Source organism: Pseudophryne corroboree, chromosome 9, assembly GCF_028390025.1.
Source record: "Pseudophryne corroboree isolate aPseCor3 chromosome 9, aPseCor3.hap2, whole genome shotgun sequence".
Lineage (NCBI taxonomy): Eukaryota > Metazoa > Chordata > Amphibia > Anura > Myobatrachidae > Pseudophryne > Pseudophryne corroboree.
The window spans coordinates 265,906,251-265,920,807 of NC_086452.1; the positions used below are offsets into that span (position 1 = coordinate 265,906,251).

The window sequence follows — 14,557 nt, forward strand, 5'->3', positions numbered from 1 at the left end:
GCCAGAACAACAGAGCAAAGAGTTTCCATACGAAACTTGGAGACCCTCACAAATTTGTTCAAGGACTTGAGGTTGAGAATGGGCCGGGAGGACCCAGTGGCGTCACAAGGCAGGTGCGGGGGGTGCGGCCCGCACCCGGGTGTGACGCCTGGAGAAGGGTGACACCAAATGTCAGCTCCTCCGCACTGACAGGAACCAGGTGCTGCAGTGAGAAAGTCTCCTACAGCACCCGGCTCCTGTCACAGAAGTGGAGCCGACAGTGGACGGAGACTGGCTCTGGGGTAGGCCCAGCATCTCCGGAGATGCTGGGCACGCCCCCAGAGTGACGATTCCGGGATCCGCAAAGCCACGCCCCCTAAGTACAAGGCCATGTCCCCTTTTTGCCGTGATCGCGGCAGGAGATCAGGGGCGCGCACCGGGTGTCACCACACCCGGTGACGCCTCTGGGAGGACCCATTAGGTTTCGGGACTAGGAACAGCGGTGAATAGTACCCCTTGCCTCTCTGAGCCAGAGGCACCTGTACTACCACTCCTGTGTGCAGGAGGGACTGTACCACTGAATAAAGAGTTTTTGCCTTCACCTGATCCAAAGGGACGTCTGTCAGGCAAAATTGATGAGGGGGGGGGCGATTTTTGAAGGATACGGCGTAACCTCGAGTGACGACTTCCCGTACCCAGGCATCGGAAGTGGTCTTCAACCATTCCTGGGTATACCCTAGAAGTCGGCCCCCCCACCCTGGGATCGCCCAGAGGGAGGCCCGCCCCATCATGCGGCAGGCTTGTCAGTCTTGGGAGCAGGCTGACGGGCAGCCCAGGCCCATTTGGGTATGGGCTTTTGGGTTTGGAAGTGCGAGCCTGAGGTAAGTATGTGAGTGTGTAATTAAAATTGTACTTTCACGGTGTGTGTCTACTGTTTTTTTGGGGGCGTATTTTTTTGTAGTAGAACTACAGGTACCAGTGGGCCCGTTCTTTCCCCGCATGCTGGTACTTGTGGTTCTCCAAGTACCAGCTTGAGGGGAAGGCTTGCTGGGACTTATAGTTCTCCTACAAAAAAATATTCTATTTTTTACACAAAGGCTATCAGCCTCCCATCCACCACCCATGGATGGGGGAAGGGGGGCAGCCTCGGGCTTCACCCCTGGTCCTTGGGTGGCTGGAGGGGAAGAACCCTTGATTTAAGGGGTCCCTACTCCTCTAGGGTACCCCGGCCAGGGGTGACTAGTTGGGGGGGTAATGCCACGGCCACAGGGACCTATATAAAAGTGTCCCCCGGCTGTGGTATTATCTATCTGGCTAGTGGAGCCCGGTGCTGGTTTAAAAAATACGGGGGACCCCTACGTCTTTTGTCGCCCATATTTTTTTAACCAGAACCGGACGCAGAGCCCGGTGCTGGTTGTATAAATATGGGGGGACCCCAGTCATTTTTACCCCTGTATTTTGACAACCAGGACCGGCTCAAAGAGCCCGGGGCTGGTTATGCTTAGGAGGGGGGACCCCATGCAATTTTTTTCTTTGATTTTTAACACTTTCAGACCCCTTTCCACAGATAAGCATGCACGGATCTCGCTGATCCGTGCATGACTATCTAAACCCGCCTGGAAAATGCAGGTCTATTTTAAAACTGCTTTTTTTTACAAAGTCTATGCTTTCCCGGCAGTGTTTGACTATTGTTGGCAGTGATTGAGAATACAAATTCTTAGTAAATTACCGAGTTGTATCAAATAACAGGCATGTTTGACCGATGGTGTATTCATTCGTATTTGTGAACTTAGGTGGTCATTCCGAGTTGTTCGCTCGCAAGCTGCTTTTAGCAGCTTTGCACACGCTAAGCCGCCGCCTACTGGGAGTGAATCTTAGCATAGTAAAATTGCGAACGAAAGATTAGCAGAATTGCGAATAGACACTTCTTAGCAGTTTCTGAGTAGCTCCAGACTTACTCGGCAACTGCGATCAGTTCAGTCAGTTTCGTTCCTGGTTTGACGTCACAAACACACCCAGCGTTCGCCCAGACACTCCCCCGTTTCTTCAGACACTCCCGCGTTTTTCCCAGAAACGGCAGCGTTTTTTCACACACACCCATAAAACGGCCAGTTTCCGCCCAGAAACACCCACTTCCTGTCAATCACATTACGATCACCAGAACGAAGAAAAAAACCTCGTAATGCCGTGAGTAAAATACCTAACTGCATAGCAAATTTACTTGGTGCAATCGCAGTGCGAACATTGCGCATGCGCAATTAGCGGAAAATCGCTGCGATGCGAAGAAAATTACCGAGCGAACAACTCGGAATGAGGGCCTTAGCCGGGGAAATCAATACGAATAGCCACAACACTGCCGAGATTTGCGTTTAGTAAATTCCCGAGATGACACTTAGAAAAAAGAAAAAACCTCGGACAAAATCAGGACCTTAGTAAATATACCCCCAGGTTAGGTTTTTGCAGGAGACAGATGAACTTTTAGCTGGATGCTTTAGTGCATGTTGAATAGCACAGTGCTGATGCAGAGTAATAACAAACAGGTGAGTATGATATGCAGCGCCCGGAGAGAGTATTTTACTGCAAGTGGTTGTAGGAGCAGAATGTAGCTGAAACTGAAGACAAACTGGATGGCTGGTACCTGTAGTTCCACAGAAGACTGAGACAGGAGAGTCTCAGGAGACTGCTAGTGAATGCTGGAGCAGAATGCAGATGGAGCTGCAACTGAACTGGATGGCTGGTGCCTGTAGTTCCCCAGAGCACTAACAGAGGGGAATCTCTGAAGACTGGAGCCAGGAGATGCTTGTTCACATTTTCAAGGCAATGATACTGGGCAGGAACTCTGGCTATATACCCCCTGGTCCCCTGGTCAGCAGGGATTGGAGAATCAAGTCATGTGAGCACTCCAGTGCTCAGGAGTGGATAGCAACAAGTCAGCTGACTGCAGATGTCATGGCAGCGCCCATACTCTGGAGATGGTGGGAATACATTGGGGTACACGCTGTATGGCAAGCAGGGTACACACTGGAGAGAGTCTCTGCACATTGCAGGCAATCAAGGAACATGCTGCCAGGCTGAGGATGTGACCTCTGAAGATCAGCACACTGGTAAGTGACAAGAAGCAAATGCATACCTCCCAACTTTAAAGGGGCAGGAATAGAGACCCCTGCCTGGCGGAGCCGCACGCGACCTGATAAGGGGGCGTGGATTATCATGGAAGTGGCGTGGTCTCACCCGAGTGGGCGTGGCCGAGCGCTACAGACCCGTTTTCTGCATTTTGGGAGCGTGCCCAGCACTCCCTGAGCAGCTGGGCAGCCCCTTGCTCCCCTCCCAGTATTGAATAGATGCGTGCGCGTGCGCACGGCATATATTAAGTGATCACTGGCGGTGATCAAAGCCTCCCCCAACTGTCCCCCCGCCCGCGGGACACTGCTACCCGCGGGAGGGACAGCGGGACAGTGTCCGGATAGCGGGACTGTCCCGCTGAAATCGGGACAGTTGGGAGGTATGCAAATTCAGATTCCTGACACCTTCTGTGCCATGCTCACTGTCTAGTGTCTACCCCATCTGTGTCACCCCTGCCTGTCTGTCTGCCCCTCCTCATTAGAATGTAAGCTCTCACGAGCAGGGCCCCCTTCCCTCATGTGGATTTCCTTCTCTTACTTAAACTATCTTCTACTCCACACTCCCTTTGACCGCACCAAGGGGGTAATTCCAAGTTGATCGCAGCAGGAATTCTGTTAGCAATTGGGCAAAACCATGTGCACTGCAGGGGAGGCAGATTTAACATGTGCAGAGAGAGTTAGATTTGGGTGTGGTGTGTTCAATCTGCAATCTAATTTGCAGTGTAAAAATAAAGCAGCCAGTATTTACCCTGCACAGAAAGAAAATAACCCACCCAAATCTAACTCTCTCTGCAAATGTTATATCTGCCCCCCCTGCAGTGCACATGGTTTTGCCCAATTGCTAACAGAATTCCTGCTGCGATCAACTTGGAATTACCCCCCAAATTCCTAGGTTTTCTTCCACCCTGATACTTATTTCTCTTACATCCTAGAAGATGCTTGGGTCCACATTAGTACCATGGGGTATTGACAGGTCCACCAGGAACCATTAGCACTTTAAGAGTTTGAGAGTGTAGGTTGGCTCCTCCCTCTATGCTCCTCCTACCAGACTCAGTTAGAAAATGTGCCCGGAGTAGCTGGTCACAGCTAGGGGAGCTCTCCAGAGTTACTCTAGTAAAGTTTATTTTTAGACTTTGGGGAAGCGTTAGATGCGTGGATCTCCGCGGTTACGGCTGGTAAGTCACCCTTTCTTCCCTCAGCTACACCTGCTCTGAAGAAACCCTTTTCTTCAGTTACATCACAGCCCTTTCGTTCTACCAAGCCCAGAAAGGCCAAGCCATCCAACACCTTTTTTCGGGGAGGTCGGCCCAAGTTCAAGAAACCTGCGGCTGCAGGTTCCCAGGAACAGAAACCTGCTTCAGGTACAGCAAAGTCCTCCGCATGACGGTGGACTGCACGCCCAGGAGGTGGGCCAGGTGGGAGCGAGACTCAGACATTTCAGTCATGTCTTGGTACCTTCTGGCCTGGACCCGGGTGCAAGATATTGTGTCCCAGGGGTACAGGCTGGAATTTCAAAATCTCCCCCTTCACCGATTTTTCAGATCAGGCTTGCCAGGACTGCTGGCAGACAGGACTGTCCTGCAAGAGGCCGTCCAGAAGTTGGTGGAGGCACAGGTCATTTTGCCAGTACCACCTCATATGCAAAGCAAAGGTTACTATTTGAACCTTTTCGTGGTACCAAAGCCGGATGGTTCGGTCAGTCCCATTCTAAACTTAAAATCACTAAACCCCTTTCTGAGGGAGTTCAAGTTCAAAATGGAGTCTCTAAGGGCAGTGATATCAGGTCTGGAGGAGGGGCAATTCCTGGTATCCCTGGATATCAAGGATGCGCACCTACACATTCCGATTTGGCTACAGCATCAAGCGTATCTTCGATTCGCACTTCTGGACTGTCACTTTCAGTTCCAGGCCCGCCCATTCGGCCTCTCCACAGCGCCGACGGTATTCACCAAAGTTATGGCGGAAATGATGATTCTCCTTCGCAGACAGGGGGTGAACATAATTCCGTATCTGGACGATCTGCTGATAAAGGCATCGTCCAAGGAGAAGCTGTTACTGTCCATAGCACTCACGACCCAGTTACTCAGGGAACACGGTTGGATCCTGAATCTTTCAAAATCACATTTGGAACCAACCAGGAGGTTGTTCTTTCTGGGAATGATCCTCGACACGGAGGTGCAGAGATTGTTTCTCCCAGAGGAACAGGTGTTGGTGATTCAAACGATGGTCCGGGATGTCCTGAAACCAGCACAGGTGTCAGTTCATCAGTGCATTCGCCTTCTGGGGAAGATGGTGGCCTCTTACAAGGCTCTACAATACGGGAGATTTCACGCTCGGTCCTTCCAACTGGATCTCCTAGACAAGTGGTCGGGATCCCATCTACACATGCACCAAAGAATACATCTGTCACCAAAGGCCAGGATTTCACTCCTCTGGTGGCTGCACTTACCTCACCTTCTGGAGGGCTGCAGGTTCGGGATTCAGGACTGGATCCTTCTAACCACGGATGCAAGTCTCCGGGGCTGGGGCGCAGTCACTCAAGGGGTAACCTTCCAAGGAAGGTGGTCAAGTCTGGAAGCCGGCCTGCCGATAAACATTCTGGAACTAAGAGCCGTCTACAATGGTGTTCTCCAAGCGGCCCATCTTCTGAGAAATCGGGCCATTCAAGTGCAGTTGGACAATGTGACAACAGTGGCTTACATAAACCGACAGGGCGGAAAGAAGAGCAGAGCTGCAATGGCAGAGATAACAAAAATCATCTTCTGGGCAGAACACGCATTGGCGCTGTCAGCAATCTTCATTCTGGGAGTAGACAACTGGGAAGCGGACTTCCTCAGCAGACACGATCTCCATTCAAGGGAGTGGGGTCTCCATCCGGAGGTGTTCAAGGAGGTAACAGATCTTTGGGGTGTACCTTAGATCGACTAGATGGCCTCTCATCTCAACAAGAAGCTTTGGCGGTATTGTTCCAGGTCGAGGGACCCGCAAGCAGTGGCGGTGGACGCCCTAGTGACTCCGTGGGTGTTCCAGTCGGTGTACGTGTTTTCTCCACTTCCACTCATCCCAAGAGTTCTAAAGCTCATAAGGAGAACAAGGGTTCAAGCGATCCTCATTGCTCCAGACTGGCCAAGAAAGGCTTGGCACGCGGATCTTCTGGATCTACTGCAAGAAGAGCCGAAGCCTCTTCCTCTTTGGGAGGACCTTCTGCAGCAGGGGCCGTTCGCCTATCAAGACTTACCACGGCTACGTTTGACGGCATGGAGGTTGAACACCTGATACTAGCTCAGAAGGGCATTCCGAACAAGGTTATACAGGCTAGGAAAGGAGTAACGTCTAAACATTACCCTCGAACTTGGAAAAAATATGTATCTTGGTGTGAGTCCAAGAAATTTCCTGCGGCGGAGTTTCAACTGGGATGGTTTCTCCTCTTCCTACAAGCTGGTGTGGATATGGGTCTGAAGTTGAGATCTGTGAAGGTCCAGATTTTAGCCCTGTCCATTTTCTTCCAGAAACAATTGGCTGCCCTCCCTGAGGTTCAGACCTTTTTAAAGGGAGTTCTGCACATCCATCCTCCTTTTGTACCACCTACGGCATCATGGGATCTTAACGTGGTGTTGCAGTTTCTCCAATCTGACTGGCTTGAGCCTCTACAGGAGGTCGAGGTCAAATTTCTTACGTGGAAGGCTGTCACTTTGGGGGTAATTCTGAATTGATCGCAGCAGGAACTTTGTTAGCAGTTGGGCAAAACCATGTGCACTGCAGGGGAGGCAGATATAACATGTGCAGAGAGAGTTAGATTTGGGTGTGGTGTGTTCAATCTGCAATCTAAATTGCAGTGTAAAAATAAAGCAGCCAGTATTTACCCTGCACAGAAAGAAAATAACCCACCCAAATCTAACTCTCTCTGCACATGTTATATCTGCCTCCCCTGCAGTGCACATGGTTTTGCTCAACTGCTAACAAAGTTCCTGCTGCGATCAACTCAGAATTATCCCCATTGTTGGCTCTAGCTTCTGCTAGACGTGTGTTGGAGTTGGGGGCTTTGTTCTGTAAAAGCCCATACTTGATCTTCCACGAAGATAGAGCTGAGCTCCGGACATGTCAGCAGTTTCTTCCGAAGGTTGTATTGGCATTTCATATCAACCAACCTATTGTGATGCCAGTGGCTACTGACTCCTCAATTTCATCAAAGTCCTTGGATGTTGTAAGGGCTCTGAAAATCTATGTGAAGTGGTCTACTCGTCACAGGAAATCAAACTCTCTGTTTGTCCTGTATGATCCCAAGAAAATTAGGTGTCCTGCTTCTAAGCAGACAATCTCTTACTGGATTAGGTTCACTATCCAGCATGCGTATTCTACGGCAGGATTGCCGTGTCCTATGTCTGTCAAGGACCACTCTACTCGTAAGGTGGGGTCTTCCTGGGCGTCTGCCTGGGGTGCCTCGGCTTTACAACTTTGCCAAGCTGCAACTTGGTCTGGGTCGAACATGTTTGCAAAGTTCTACAAGTTCGATACTTTGGCCTCTGATGAGCTGAAGTTCAATCTGTTCTGCAGGAGCCTCCGTGCTCTCCCTTTCATTCTGGGAGCTTTGGTACATCCCCATGGTACTAATGTGGACCCCAGCATCCTCTAGGACATAAGAGAAAATAGGATTTTGGTTACCTACCGGTAAATCCTTTTCTCGTAGTCCGTGGGGGATGCTGGGCGCATGCCCAGCGGTTCGTTTTCCTGCTACTGTTATTTGGTTCAGTACATCATTTTAGTTGAGTACTGCATTGTTACTTGGTAAGTAATGTTTCAGCAGTTGCAGAGTCTTCAAGCTACGTTAGCTTGATGTGCCTTGTATGTGTGAGCTGGTATGAATCTCGCCACTATCTGTGTTAAATCCTTCTCTCGAAGATGTCCGTCTCCTCGGGCAGTTTCAAGACTGAGTCTGGTAGGAGGTGCATAGTCCAGTCAGCGGATATAGTGGCTCAGACCCTGCAGGGCGGACACTACTCCGCCCTTTAGTCCCACGAAGCAGGGAGGCTGTTGCCAGCAGCCTCCCTGTAAAATAATAAACTCTAAAAATAAACTTTACTAGAGAAACTCTGGAGAGCTCCCCTAGCTTTGACCAGCTCCTCCGGGCACATTTTCTAACTGAGGCTGGTAGGAGGGGCATAGAGGGAGGAGCCATCCCACACTCTCAAACTCTTAAAGTGCCAATGGCTCCTGGTGGACCCGTCTATACCCCATGGTACTAATGTGTACCCCAGCATGCTCTACGGACTACGAGAAAAGGATTTACCGGTAGGTAACCAAAATCCTATTTTCAGTGTTGTCTGCTGCTGCAGCTACTGTATGTTAATATTCCCTGTACTTGTCCTATACTGTCTTGAACTGTAGGTCACTGTTTTCTTGTTTTGCTTATTTATATTGTATATTCTGTATTTGAGAGCTGTGGATCTCTTTGTCAGAGACTGGTTTGTGTATCTGGTCTAAAAGGCACTGCAGAAGTGAAGCTTGTGTGCTTAGGCAGGAAACTTGGTGGTCTGATGTAGGATTTCTTCATGCAGAGCAGGAAGCAGCAGAGAGAAGACCAGGACTGTGGTGTAGGCTTTACTGGAGAACCAAGCAGACAGGGCAGTTTCTTGGGGCAGGCGAGCAGTGCAACCGCACTGGGAGCCCGCCGTGGCACTAACTGTGGCTCCCTGCTTCCCCCTCCTATTTGTCCCAGAGTAACCCGCTCGGGGGGCGGAGTTTCACGGAATGACGCATTTGCGTCTTTACGTCACGACGCAACCCCGTTACTCTGCGAAACTCCCCCCCCCCCCGAGCGGGGTACAGAGGGGGATCCAAGTTAGGAAGAGGGAAAGGCCGGCGCGAGGAGCGACTGGTGAGGCGGGCCGAAGAGTGGTAATCGCCTCTGTAAGTATTCTCTCTCTCTCTCTTTCTCTGAATGTGTAAAATGGGGACACCTGCCGTAATGTGTGAAATGCGGACTCTTGCCTGCCGTAGTGTGGGGATTTAATGTATCAAGGGCATTGCGGTGTGTGGCATAATATGGTGCAGGGGGCATTACTGTGTGGGGCTTAATATGGTAGAATTTTTTTTTCCTGTGGTGGTCGTGATCTGTTGGAGCAGGGTCAAAAACTGGATTGTGAGGTAGTCTTTTCAGATGAGGCCACACCCATTTAGATGAGGCCACACTCCCTTCCCGGTTGCGCGCGCAAGGTTTTTTTTTCTTTAGGTGTGTGTGTGGGGGGGGGGGCACATTTTTTTATGTCATGGGGGGGCGCATTTTTAAATCTCGCACTGGGAGACAAATTGGCTAGAAACAGCCCTGCAAGCAGACCCAGTTATATAGAATAGCTGGATGACAGGATCTGCTGTGCAGAAGCACTGAGATGCAGAGCAGTACTGGCCACTAGTCTGTGAAGCTGGGGTGCGGACGAGAACCAGATTTGTAGGATTAGTTGGATGATGCAGTTCCAGATAAGCAGTTGCACAGGGATTTGCAGTACCAGAGAAGCAGGAGCACTGTGATTTGAAGTACAAATTACACAGGATTTCTCGGATTATGCAGCTAACTGTCTCACTAAGCTAAGCGACAGCAGTGGGCAGCACAAACACGTGGCAGTTCAGCTTCAAACATGGCACATCTAGGAAACAGAGTCGCCTTGCATTGACATATAGGATGGCAGTTTAATAAACTATATAACCCCATATAAACCAAGAATGTTTTTATTAATCAAATACTAGCTCGGAGTCCTGAGGGAAGTATAGGGAAATAGAGGCGGAGTATATAGTGGAAGGCAAGTAAAATAATAGATTGATTATTAACAAAAATTAAAACTGAGACATGGACTAATTCAACCTTCTGTTTTGTAGCAAGACAGGAGAGAAAAGGCCATAAAAGAATACTAGATAGATAGATTGATTGATTGATTGATTGATTAACATTAACATGTGTAAGGCACCACATCATATCTTGTGTTGCATATTAGTAATGCAAATACCATCCCAATGACCCCGCAAAATACAGCCCATAATGAAAAGAAAAGTGCTGCAAGATGGAATTGTCCTTGAGTCCTCCCACCCACCTTTATGAAGGACATGCACAGTTTAACAAACAAAGCACTTTAGAAACAGGGACTGACAGTTTTGTGGCTGAAGTGCTTGCTTTGTTTGGGCCCCCACAAACTAATTTTTTGATAAGGACTACCTCCTGATCACTAATGAGGAGATTGATGATGAGTATGTTAATTACAACAAATTATTATAGTTTTGAAAAATAAATTTAATGAACTTGCCGCAAATGATGGTTAAGGCATCACAATGGCTTTCTTTTTATCATGGGCAAGAACTGCTGCCACTAGTGACTGCCTTACAAAACTACATCATTATCAACATCCTCATCATCCTCATTGTTATCAGATAGTACACAAATTCCCCCTCATCCTGTTTCACTTCCACACTAGCAGCCTCAATTTAGATTTTCTCATCATCATCATCTTTACTTGTACTGCTCATCCCTGCTCAAACATTAGCAGATGGTACAGAAATGGTGAGTGGAGGTGAAGGAGGTATTTCTATGAACATTGTGAAAGATTTAGATTTCATGTGCCCTTTCCTAAACCTTCTGCGCCCTGGACCACTTTTACTAGATTTTGTAGTACTAACATGACTGTCAGCAGCCACAGTGCTAATATTTTGTAGCGGCTCCTGATCTTCTATCAGCTGATCTTGATCCACATCGACTCAGTGCTTATATTTATGTAAATGCAGTGGGGCACAGCACCCACAGCAGACACAAATTATACAAGAAAAATCAACTTTTTAAAGTATTTTTCTTTTTTTAACTTTTTTTTTTTAGCAAAGGACAACTCATACTGACAGAAATTATATTATGTGAATGCAGTGGGGCACAGCCTGAAGAGTCACAGTACTTATATTTATGTGAACAAACACAGTGGGGTACTGCATGCATAACTTGTACAAAAAAGGGATAATGCTGTGACTAACTGAGCACCGACAAAGGGATAATAAATAATTGCATTAAGAAAATGCTGCCCTTACGTGGAACTTAGGAGGAACTCTGCACCAGTTTTGCCATAATCCTTAATGCCCTGGCAGTCTAGTTGATGTGCTCTCTGTCTGGCATCCTGTGTGAAATAGCACCCAAATCACTGTGGAAGGAACTTATATCGAATCCAAAACACGTGAGATCCAAAGCCAGGAATATGATGTTTTGCCTCGTTTTGCAATCCGAAAAAGGCGGGAAAACCTGAGCCGGAACTCAGATTCTTTGGGTTCCCAGAAGTTCGGGTGGGCTCAATTCTGGGATATCCAAGCCTGCTCATCTCTAGTATATAGTCACACTGTGCATGTGTCCCCATATGTGTATGTACAGTATTGCAGTAACAATTTCAGGAGCACACAGGGAAAACTGTATTGAAAATATACTGGCTGGGGGTTCCTGGGCAGTGACTTGGAAGTGGCAATTCAGGTGCCCACAGATGGTCCATATTTTGGGTCTGTTATGGGAGTCCTGTTGCTGAAATGCATACATTTAATTGCTCACATTGAAGGTCATACTCAGATGAAGAATTTATGACTAGCATATGGCTGGTGCAAGTTTTAATTATGAGACCAGTGGTGGCATCTAAAGATGGACCAAGCATGATTGCAGCATCAGGATGCACTTGAAGTGGTGACTGCACATCTAAACACATAGATGTACACCAGGGAAGGGCTTGTAGCAGTGTTAGCATAAAGATGGAGACATGCAACCAACAGAAGATGCACACAGAGTTGTCACTGCATCTGGCTGAGAATCAGGATCATAATATAGTTGATAATTTTTTTTCCTCAGGGCCACATTTTTTATTTCTGCACAGGGCCCCAATTAGTCTAAGGCTGACCAAATCTGCAACCCCAGCACTGTACATTTTGAACATCAAATACAAATATAATGATTTTATAGTAGAAAAAAAACAAAACATTTCTTACCTGTGTAACACAGTGCCCTTTTCTTCTTGCTGCAGGCATCATCATTCCACTTTCCTGAATCCTTGTCTCGATTTATATATATCTCAACACAATCCTCAGTATTCCTTTTATTGTTTGGTTCATTTTCACCCCAGTTTGTTGCTTCTTCTGTAAGTGTCTTATTGGTTCCCACCCAAGTCCATAACCCATTGATTTTCCTAATCCCTATCCAGTAGTAAGTTGGGTTTCTGGGGATGTTCTTTTCAAGGTACTCAATCTCTCTTTTGTTTTGTATGGCCACAAGGTCAGTATATTTACTCTGACAAAATTGCCGAGCCTGCTCATAGTCCATAGATTCTATTGAGAAGTTATATGTCCAACAATGAACAGTAGAAAACTCCAATACAGCTGGAACAAACAAGATAATTAGTAAACTGTAGTACTTCATAAAGGATATCAGTGAATATATGTATTTGTTTATTTATGTATTTATTATTTATAAACAGTTTCTTATATAGCGCAGCATATACCGTTTCGCTTTACAATTGGAACAGTAATAGAACAAAACTGGGAAATAACAGACAGACATAGAGGTAGGAAGGCCCTGCTTACAATCCCAAATCTATAGCGAAATAAGCATTGATACAGAAGGATTGGTGCTACCTATTGCATAATGGTACGGCCAGATTGTAAAGGTTTTTAATGTGCTGTATGATATGGTCACCCACCAATGTTGACCAAGGGTCAAAAGGATGTGAACGTGATAAAAGACAATATATGTGAGGTTATGTGTAGTCCAGGTAGGATGTTAGGGTGGCTTTGAAGGTTATGTGGATGGGTCAGGAATTTGATAAGCTTGCCTGAAGATGTGGTTTTCATGGAACGCTTGAAGATTTGGAGACTGGAGGTGAGTCTCATTTGTTAACAATATTTGACAAAATATTGCAGCTTTTAAACTACAGTTTTGTCATGAACATTGTTCAGTCAGGTATACATTAGAGGTTTGTGGCGGTGAGATTTATTTTCTTTATTATACTGATATTGGGCAGGTATTAAAATGAACTAATAAGACTTGGCATTGGAAATAATTATATATTCTAAGTACCTATCCACTATCATTGATTATAGTTCAAACATGATAGTTTTAATTTATATTTAATTAGATTTAATTTAGTTAATGGATGTATGTGGATGTATGTTGCACTCAATGGGGTATATTCAATAACTGTCAGAAGCTGCCGCCTTGTCGGAAAGATAGCAACTTCCGACAGTTTTAGGTCGGAACCCTGACTTGTCGGAATGCTGTCAGAATGCACGCTGATCAGCAGCTTTAGCCGCCGATCAGCGTGCATTGTCGGAAGCGGGGCCAAGCCCCACAGGTTTAGCCCCGCTGACAGCTCCCCCCGCCGCTGCTGTCAGCGCACCCGGCAGCCGCTGACAGCAGTGGTAGGACAAGACACCAGGAGCGACCAAATCCGTCAGTCGGATTTGGCCACTCTTTGAATAGGGGTTGTTGGGTCCATTCCGACAACTGCATGTTGGAATGGACCCGACTCTTATTGACTATATCCCTATGATGTAGTGCAAACTACACTGGGTGTATGGAGCCACAGCTTGGTGGTCTAGGACCAAATCAAGTCAAATTATTTATGGTTGGGCTTGCCATAATATGCATTTAATCCAAGACACCTATTATATAGGTGTCAGGTTCTGTGGCTGGATAAATGCAAGCCTGCATTTCACTTATTTTTAATCAGGCACAGAACCTGTGTAAATCATAGGTGTCCAAAATTAAAGGGATGTTATGGCAAGCCTATTTATGGTCAATGTGATAGGGAAAAGGAGTGCTGGTTGCTGCTAATCATAAACTTTGTGGACAAACAGAAGCACAACCCTGTCCAACACCACATAAATGAACATAAAAAAGACAGCTAAGCACAATTTACTTAATAAATGTTTTTTTTCTTTACATTTCTCAATAAGAAACTTTTGCCTAAGGGTGCTTTATTTAAAAAAATGCTGATAATCTAGAGCTCCGTAATTCAAGAAAGTTTGGTAATCACTAATGTAGATTGTATTTGTATCTCAGATTGTGCATATATCCAGGGCCGTCTTAACAGCAGTGTAGGCCCCTGGGCAAAGCAATGCACTGTGGCTCCTATCCATCCTCCAGCAGTAGGGGTGGGGGGTGCTATCAGTGGCAGCTTTGATGACCCACGGGCGGTAGTGGGTGTTCTGTCTTCCGCTCAGCATGTAGGACATGGAGCAGTAATTTCTGCTAATTACTCCTTTACTGCACAGATGGTGGGAGATGCGGTGAGAGAGAGAACACTAAACTGTAGAAAGGGGCATTGCACTGAATGAATGGGCCCCAGTACTTGACTTCCAGGGCGGTAGGGAGTGTTTAATACGCAGGGGAGGGGTGGATGGTGGAGTGGGCTTAATATTCATAATTTCCTGGTGAGTGGGCAGCTTGCTTGATTGCA

The 14,557-nt window shown here is 47.1% G+C and overlaps 1 protein-coding gene across 1 annotated transcript in view; it reads right to left on the minus strand.

Moving 5' to 3' along the window:
* Window positions 1–13,423, minus strand: part of LOC134958802 (L-selectin-like) — a 383,508-nt gene extending 370,085 nt beyond the window's left edge. Inside the window, exons 1-2 of the mRNA XM_063941524.1 lie at window positions 13,363–13,423; window positions 12,093–12,479 (exon numbers count right to left, since the gene is read on the minus strand). Coding sequence (XP_063797594.1) covers window positions 12,093–12,479; window positions 13,363–13,423 — 448 coding nt within the window. The remainder of the gene's footprint in view (window positions 1–12,092; window positions 12,480–13,362) is intronic.
* Window positions 13,424–14,557: the final 1,134 nt, after the last annotated feature.